Source organism: Zea mays, chromosome 9 (assembly GCF_902167145.1).
Source record: "Zea mays cultivar B73 chromosome 9, Zm-B73-REFERENCE-NAM-5.0, whole genome shotgun sequence".
NCBI classification, from domain to species: domain Eukaryota; kingdom Viridiplantae; phylum Streptophyta; class Magnoliopsida; order Poales; family Poaceae; genus Zea; species Zea mays.
Window position 1 is genome coordinate 87616953 of NC_050104.1, and position 9505 is coordinate 87626457.

General features: G+C 41.2%; 1 protein-coding gene across 23 annotated transcripts; it reads right to left on the reverse strand.

The window, feature by feature from the left end:
- Positions 1-2462: 2462 nt before the first annotated feature.
- On the reverse strand, positions 2463-7175 carry LOC103638632 (ARM repeat superfamily protein). Of its 23 annotated transcripts, none has more exons than XR_002265239.2 (8): positions 6678-7175; positions 4706-6595; positions 4472-4612; positions 4221-4340; positions 3914-4130; positions 3348-3521; positions 2991-3265; positions 2463-2863 (listed from the first exon to the last, which is right to left on the reverse strand). XR_002265239.2 is itself a non-coding variant. In XM_035962603.1 (7 exons), the coding sequence occupies exons 4-7, from the start codon at positions 3950-3952 to the stop codon at positions 2860-2862; spliced, it is 492 nt and encodes a 163-aa protein (XP_035818496.1). In that variant the 5' UTR covers positions 3953-4130; positions 4221-4340; positions 4472-4571; positions 4832-6644; the 3' UTR covers positions 2463-2859. The 23 variants fall into 23 exon arrangements, 3 of the variants coding, with proteins under 3 accessions (XP_035818496.1, XP_035818495.1, XP_020400007.1); XR_004852686.1 differs by having other exon boundaries at positions 3348-3640; positions 6678-7165; XR_002265238.2 differs by having other exon boundaries at positions 4706-6600; positions 6678-7165.
- Between the last annotated feature and the right edge of the window lie 2330 nt (positions 7176-9505).

Genomic DNA, 9505 nt, shown 5'->3' on the forward strand with positions numbered 1-9505 from the left:
TTCAGAACAATTACGTTCCAAAATTCGCGAAAGGAGTCTAAATAGACGGAAATAGATGCAATATTAAAGTCGCGATAGACGAAAATGATTAAAATTTAGCATCCGTTTTATCCACCGCTATCATGTGTTAAAGTCCGCACTCGTGGTCGAGTAGACGATAAACACCTGGGGTGTTACACTAACCGCCCAAAGAGATGGTTCTAAAAGGCAAAGAAATGGTGATCAATGATAAGGAGAAGGAAAATGAGACTCTCTATGTTGATGCGTCAAAAGGTGACAAGCCCACCGACTCAGGCTCAAACAACAAGAGAAAGGAGGGGAGGAAGAAGAGGTGCATCAAGAAGATCATCTATTACGACAGTGACAACTCCTCCTCTTCACCAAGTGATGACAATGACGAAGACTATTCGTTGAAAAAGAAAACGGTTAATCAAAACTATTCTTTTGATTATTCTTACATCCCTTATAATTTGAATGCTCATTTGTCATCCATTCCACTCGGTGACCCCCCACTTTGATGGAGATGATTATTCATTTTGGAGTCATAAAATGCGTAGTCATCTATTCTCTCTTCATCCTAGTATCTGGGAAATAGTGGAAAATGGGATGCATTTTGATAGTAGTGATAATCCAGTTTTTATTAATGAGCAAATACATAAAAATGCCTAAGCTACTACTGTTTTGTTAGCATCTCTATGCAGTGATGAATACAACAAAGTCAACGGCTTGGACAATGCCAACCAAATATGGGATACCCTCAAAATCTCTCATAGGGTAATGACGCCACCATGATTACTAAGATGGAACTGGTGGAAGGTGTAACACCCCAGGTGTTACTATACGCGTAACAGAGAGTATGGACTTAAGCAAGAAATGCTTGTGTGAGTAACGATTTCGATATTATGTCTATCTCCGATTACCGAGATTATTCGAAAAATCTCATTTAGCTTGGAATTTAATCATCTCACAAAAGCTCAAGTTTGGTGTCATATTCATCTCCGTAATCAAAACAATTAAAAAGGTTTCATGAACTTTTGGGTTACCTAATCTCGTTTGCTGGCGAATTTAGAGATGTTCCGATCACGCGGGTAAGTGAATATGAAAATCAGAAAACTTCTGATTTTATGCAAAATTTGGAGCCCCCGCGCTGTCCGAACAGAACGAAGCGCCAACTCATTAAGTGAATCGTTCCTCTCAGCAAGTTATCCTTGGCGTCAAATCGAATGATCAATAGCTGGTGAGAATCATAAAAATTAGACGGGACTAAATACAGTCTAAAATACCGAAGTTGATCTCGTTTGGTTCGGTCTGTGTGTTTTTTTGTCTCGATCTAAATCTTCAAATAGAAAGAATGGGTACGAATTAATCTGACTTTAGAGTAGCCATCAAATCAAATTGTGTCCAAATATTGTTATCGATCTTATTTTGTTCGACTTTTTTTATATCTTTTAGACCCTCGTTTTATATCCCGAAATATCTGCAATTTTCTTTAGTAAAAAAATGGTAAAGTGGAAAAATATGGAAGGAAAAATATCTCTCTCTGATTTTTCTCCCATTCCTTATCTGCCGCCAACCATAGTGTTGATTTTTTTCCTGCACGGTGATTGGCTCCAGCAGCTCTATCCCCACGCCGCCTTTCCTCTATCATATTTTTATCTGCTCGCGCTGGCCTGGGATATTTCCTGAAGCCGATGCCGTCCTCATCTCCTTCTCCGTCGCTGGTTCCTCTCTCCCTCACTTCCCTCATGTCTCCTCTCTCTTGCGCTCAGCTTCTGGGCGGATCTCCTGGCCGTGTGCCCCAGCGTCGGTCGCCCCTCTCTGCTCGCCCTCCAGCTCGCCATGGCAACCGTGCCCTGCTCCTAGCTCCCTCCACTACTACAGATCATGCTATATGAGACGGTTAATTTTCAGTTATTAAGACGCTTATGAAGTGTCCAATTTTGATGGAGTCGCAAAAGATGTCCCACATTTAAGATGGTTATAAACCGTCTTAAAAGATATTATATAAGACAATTATTAATTTATAACCGTATGAAAAAGGTATTTGTTTAAGTCATTTTGTCCGATAAACCGTCTGAAAAAGGTATTTGTTTAAGTCATTTCGTCCGATAAACCGTCTTGAATTAGGTTTTTTTAAGACACTGCTTCTAAAGAATCGTAGAGAATACAAACATTAAAAGTCATAAAGTATTTATCAAACCGTCTCGAATATCCTACAATAATAGACTATTACAATAGGAAAACCATCTTATTTAGGTGACTAATAATGGACGTTTTAGAAACCGTCGTATTTAGGAGACTGATATTAGACATTTTGGTGACCGTCTTATTAAGTTAAACGAAATGACTTACACGGCAATATATTCTTCAATTTATAATCATTTTTCAGATGTCACGTTATAATAATTTGAAAGAGAAATATACATACACATATATTGAACAACATTATAATTAATATAATATAAATAAGTACCATTCAATATATCATAAATAAGCATTGTCAAACAACACATACATAAGTGTACTCTAAATCTAAACTAAAATACAATTGTTTGCACTAATGTTAAGCCTAACTTTATATGAATTCAAGTCTCCATATTTTGCGGCCACCAAATTTGAATTCCATTCTATGTTTTCCTATACAACAAATAGGAGAAAACTAGACATAGCAAAAAGCTCTAAGCAGCACGTGGATGGTCTCGAAGTTGCCCTTGTGCTTCTCCCTGTTCTTGATCACTCCTACACGCCTGGTGTTCCTCCCACCGGTCATCATGACCACGTTGCCGACATCAAACTTGATGAAGTCCATGATCTTGTTGGTCTCCAGACCGATCTTGATGGTGCCATTTCTGCAAACTTTTAGCTATACAGAAGGGAGATTGTGTTTGGAGTAAAGAACGACCAACCTCACCATATATGGACTAAGAATAACTTTAGATCTGCTTGAGTGACCTGCGTGTATTAAAACAGAACCATGACAGAATGAATACCTAGTGGAATGACATCTCACAAAGTGCGTTTTCAGGAAGAGACCGTCGAGGTCAAATCTCTGGTGGAAATTGACAGCTTCTTTAATTGTGTTGAAAACACCCTGATCCTCCATCTCCCAGGAGTCCCAGTTGGCAACAGCGTTAGCCCATGTAGCTACCAGCTCAAAGACCTTCAGACTTTCAGTTTCTTCCATGCAAGTGACAGAACTCATGACAAACTCAAGTAACACAGAAGCATCGTTTACGCATGACAGAGGTGGTAATGCAGAGCCCTCCTGAAATGAATGTTGAAAACAGTCAAGCAAGTTTCACCACTTGAATACCTCAAGACAACAGGTCAACGGCGAACTAACATACCATATTGTCAGCTTGAAACAACCAAGCTTTTTGTAACAGTAATGAAATTGTTTGGGCAATAGCAGACTGGCCTGACTGCCAGAACCTCTTTTTAGGTGTCTTGTTTTCATCTGGTGCAGAGCTCTCCCAAGCTTGCACCATTGCTACGAGGGCTGTGAAACCCTGTTCAACAACCTACATGGCAGATATATTAAATAGTGTGGTTGGGATTTCCTCAAGGAATAAAATACACCAGGAATAATGGGATATGATGAAAGGTGATCGTCCAAGCATGACTGGGGAAACATGCATTTCTGTATAAAAAAGTAAACAGTCAGTACTTCCAAATGTATTGTATGGTATTATTCTATTCAAATAGGTTTACAAGTTAGTTTAATATTTTTATGTCCAATTTTTAGTACCAATGTGTATAGGAATCAGCTAATCCATAAATTGTCAATGGATGGAAACGATATTGTTAACATGAAAGTAATAACTGATCATAAGATTAAAAGCAGGCATGGTGATTGTACTCCATGCACAAAGTACCAAAATATTGACCACACAGAAGAAATATGCACTACTACCTGAGGCCAAGGATCTGGGACAGGGGGCAGGAGCTCCATTATAGTACTCGCAATGTTGGATACAATTTCAGGAATATGAAACAACTTTTTCCTGTCCACCCTCAACTATTGTGCCCAGAAGCTTGAACAGAAGAGCAGACTCATTTTCATCTCCAGTACTTATTCTTTTCAGAACCACTTGCAGAAGAATGAGCCAGTCAGGTGGAACATAACTATTCTGAAAAAAAAACAGAGACAAAATATATCAGTTCATATTTCCAGGTGCAAGTAGACTACAATGCAAAATACTGCATTGACTCAGTCTTACCTCGATGAGTTCTGCAATAGCACCAGAAGCAGAGGCACAAACCGGATAACAAGTTATGTCCTCCACATACTCCATGGTCAACGCCTTCATTAAGGACTGATAAATACTAGAACTCATGTCCTACAGGTAAGCAAACAAGAAATAAAGTGAAATGTATAATGTAGAGGGATATACATATTACATTAAGCCTCTACTTTGATCCAGCATGTCCTATGAGATGATGGAATTTAAAAACAAGAAAAACATGTAACCTCTGGTAGGCATATCGCAAGCTGACCAATAACCCAATTAGCCATTGAAATCAAATATGGGCTGCAAGGATCCAAAGAATATAATGGGAGAATCCGGTTCCTGATCAATGTAATTGTTAAATCTTTCTTTTCAGTCAAAAACTGCAAGATGGATACTGAAATGAATCAGCATTTTCTTATAAAACCAATTCATAAAATAAGACACACTAGAAGGGTAAATTTTGAATATCTTACATCTTGGAGGCCTCCATATGCCATCAAAACACCAAAATAACTCAAATGAAATCATTTAGTACATCAAAATAATAGTATAGTAAATAAACATAGTGGTATGTCTAATCGTCTTTAAGCCTTTCTTACTTCTGACTGCTACTGATGATGCATCCTCACCATGATGGTTAGTGGCCACTGTTTGGAAGTACCACTAAAACAATGCACATTTTAGCAAAATCATAAGATTCCATCACAAACAAAGAACATCATTGCATATGAACCAGCACATGGACACCAATAAGCAGATGTTTTAGAAATAGAATTAAGGAGCAAACGCTACCACACAGTGATATGTCTAAATTGAGAACCTTGTTTGCCACCAGACTTTTGCTAGAGTTTTCAGACACTAAACAATCACAAGCTGCTGTCCAGCATTAACGCAGACCCAGGCACCCAGCCCCGGACATGGAAAGGTTGGAGAACTGGGCTCTAGGCAGGTAGCAACAGTTTTTGAATAGCAACATTGGTGTGTTGTGTTGTATAAAGATCTGACAATGGTATCTTTGTTAGATGTACATTTTTAACTTGTTTTGATTTGAAATAGCACCTTGGTGACATGTGATGGTATACCAGATTGAGTTGCCCAAAAATTTTCTGTGAGCAACTGCCTTTGGGGAGACCATCTTCTTGTTAGTTTGAGTTTTGCATGAGGGGTAGTAACACTTGAGTTTACATCCTTGGGTCTGTTCTTTCAAGTGTTATATTGAAACAACCATCAACTTAGTTTAAATGGCATCTATCTATTGTTGTTCTGCAAAGAACATGACTCCTTGTTGGGCCAGGCTTGGGCTTCACTCGACATGTTACATGTAGGAGGATGAGTTCACAAGAACCATAATATTTATGCCTTGCGAACTCAGAGCGATGGTAAATAAGGTCATAAGATCCTGTAGACCCTTACCAATCAAATATCAAAGCATAAAGGTCACAAATAAATTTTGAAGGACCCGTTATGGTTATGATATGCGGATAGAAGATGGATCTAGCATAATAGTTTTTCTATTCATAGCGATGGTGTGGCTTGCAAATGTGGCAGAAAGGCTTGGTATATAGTTATGGATGTGAAAAAAACCGAAGCTCATTGATATCGTCGACAACAAAAGGGTTCTGTTGCACATCCTTAATCCTAGGATATGGTCTGATCGATTAAGGGGAAAGCTACAGCCTTGTCACAATCCGGACAAACACCGATCTTAGTTACTTTATGAAATTCAAATTTTGGCTTAGCCAATGACTACATTTGGATGCAGTCCAGTTAGAACCACTCATTAAAAATTATTAGTCATAAGACCAAGATTAGAAAACAGGAACAATAAACTATGAACAGGCTCGACTACTGCATACTAACCTCAAATATTGCATCTCTGGAGTGTTCATATTCTCGGGATACCACGCTCCTTTGAATTATCCTCACTTTTAAGTAGCTCATCTTGACTGTTATGTCCGCACTTCCCTGCTTTTTGGCATCTCAAGAACTTCCACTTCATAGAGTACAAGCAAATGAATAAACTCTGTTGGGATTCCACAAAATAATCTAGGGAGTTTAAATTAACGTATCTTTGGGTTGGGCCAAATTATGTAAGATTATTATTGGGTAACATGTTAATAATCTTACACAAGTATTCTGGATCAGGAATCTTCACCTATTGATGATAGAGTAAAACTTGAATGGCAACTGTCCACATATCAGACGTCATGAGCAAAATTTTGAATAATGTTGATCCACTACTCTGCAAAAAAGGATGTCAAAATCAAGGCTAAAATATTACTCCATCCTAAACCGCAGCAGCAGTGACAATTTCCTCTGCGCTCGCTCGCTTCTTTATTATTAAACCAAGACACATCAGACATCTGATCTGGGCAAATCACTAAGTCAAAACAAAACAAAAAAAAACAGTATACGAGATCGCTGACAAGTATTTTAGATCCTTACACCATCAGCTGTGCAATGTCCTCGCGGAAGACACCCTTCCTCCTGGCAGTGACCGACGGGAACGGGGCGTAGGAGTAGGAGATGTGCCTGCACTGGCTGCTCGCGCTGATCCTGTTTGGCTGGCAGTGACCGACGGCGTCCTGAGCGCGGACGCACGACAGCGGGGCTCGGCGAAGGCAGTACCTGTAGACGAAGTCCCGTATCCTGGGGTGGTTGGGCGGGATGAGGCGGCGCTGGATGCGGAGCGCGAGGCGGTAGGTCCCACCAGCAGCGGCGGCGGCGGCCTGTCCCACCAGCAGCGGTGGCACCGGCGGAGTTGCTTGTAATGGAATAAGGGGGCGGGGGACGAGACTTGTCGAAGCGGGGAAGGGGGAATACTGAGTCGAGGCTGAAGCGTAGGGGCACCACCGCTGTTTAGGGTTTGGGAGCCGCCGTGTGACCATTGTGACGGATGGACGAACAAGGGAGGGAAGCGGGGTCCAAACTGAATCGGTCGAGGTGCAGTCTCCAGTCGAGGCCCATGGTAACAGGCGAGAAAGTGAAGACAAAAAATATAAAAAATGTTACACGCATCATGCTAAGCATGGTGAAGTGTCATCGTAAATGACAAACGTAGGCGTGGAGAGAGGTGGGTTCAGGTTTGATTTAAAAAACCTAATTAGAAGGAACTATTTAGATGATAGGATTATTTAGTATGAATCTAAGTCTTAAATATCATACGAAACAGTTTCATATTTAGAAATGTCTACTATACTTACTAACATCTAAGACAGTTCTTATTGTCTAGATGACTCTAATAATATCTTTATTTGAGATAGTTTCATATATATATATATATATAAGTGTCTAATATACTAACCAAAATCTAGGACAATTCTTCTAATCTTAATGACTCAAAAGATATATTTATTTGAGACGATTTTCAATAACGATCTGCCTTAAATAGATATAAGACATTTCTTACGATGTATTTGTCTCAAAACACTTCTTTATTAAAGACGGATCTCTAACAAACCGTCTTACCTTACTCATCACCATTTGATAAAAGACGCTTCTATAAAATGCACTGATATCCATCTTAAAATGTGCGTCTTAAATAAGCATATCTCTAGTAGTGCTCGCCTCCCCCATGGCCGAGCGCCCTCTCCAGCCGCCGATGCTCGCCAAGCCCATCTCTCATGGCGCCCAGCCCGGTTTCCAGCGCCCTCCTCCACCACCGCGCACCTCTGGCCGCTCCAGCTCATCGATCCGCAGTCGTCTTTGTTTCTCCGTCAACCATCCTCTTCCTCCGGACAACGCGCTTGTCCCCCGCGCAACGTCGTCTTCAACCTTTGGCTCTTCTTCCTCAAGCGTTGTTCCAGCAGCTCGCTCCTCGGATCCTCGTTGCCGGTCTTCAGTCCTCGTCAGTCGCTGACGTGCAGCACGCCTCGGTCTCGTGCTCGCCGTCGCTTGATCGTGAGCTGTTCGCCCTTGCAAGCTCACTACCGCGCGCCCTCCGGCTAGTGCCTTTCTGCGTATATTGTGCGTCGTCGACCCGCGTTGTGTCTCGACGTGCTTGTCAATTCCGATGATCGGTCTTTCAATTGCGCGCGGCTTGTAGTCAACCCGGTCGTTGCCACCACCTCAACCTCGTCAGCCTACCTCCCATCCCTATGTGCAGGTCGCGTTTGCGCTTATCGCCGGTGAGACTCTCGGTTCTTGTTCTCGCCTAGCGTCGATTGATTAGATACTAATTATTTGTGTGTTTGTGCGTGATTGGAGGAGAAAAAGGTCCTAGAAATTGGTTGGAGAAGAAGGTTGTAGCGCATGGCTCACCAAGTGTTCGATCAAAGACTTCAATTAAAGGCTATCGTCGTTCAGGCAAATATCAAATCAAATTGAGATGTGGTGAGCCGATTCGCTATTTTTACTATTGGTTTTATGATCGTGAAATAAGACGCTTCGTATGCGCATGAAATTTAAGTTAGAAATACCAGTGATGCGAGGTGTGCTTCGATGAAATTGAGATGTAGCATTATTTAGGTTTGTGATATTCCTGCTTATATCCATTCATATGCACCATGCATCTCATTAGGTACGCTAGCTGAGAATCGTACGAATCAAAGGACAAGGACCAAAGCTGAGTCGACCACAAGATGCTGTAAAGTGTGAGCCACTCGCGAGGTGATGCTGATGGACGAACCTGAAGATGGATAACTCAAGCAAGTGCTAGGCTGAGACATGGTCGACAAGCAAGTCTCGTCTAACAAACACTAACCTAGTGTTATTCCAGGCAAGCCACGGTGCATTATCCCTTTCCTTGTGTTTTAAAATCTTTATTACCTTATATGATGCATTAGGTGATAGGAGTTATGTGCTAAACAATTGATGCATTTCCTTCCATGGAAAATTGATCACCATTCCTTGATTCCATTTTATGAAAAGGCTTTTTATGATGCTTAGCCTTGCTCTAGAAAACAAAATGTTTTGTTTTAAAATAAAAGGTGATGCTTCGCACTGGATGGGGATTTTTACAAAGAAAAGACTGATGATGGTGGATCCATCATGGCCATGATGGGTTCAACATCAGAAAAGATGTACCTCTGCCAGGTACCAAACTTTGGGTTTTAAATAATAAAGCTGAGACCGGGCGGGTGACTTGCACGAGAAGGAAGTATCGATGTAGTGTCTCCGTCTCAGTCGATTAAGGATCATGTCGATGTAGGCTTGATGATCGAGGACCTTTTAATAGGCCACATGCCTCATCATGGGTAAGCTTTGCCTCGGTCGGACCAATACCAGAAAGGCCACCACGCAATGGGAGTGGAGAGATGGCGAGAGTAGCGTGT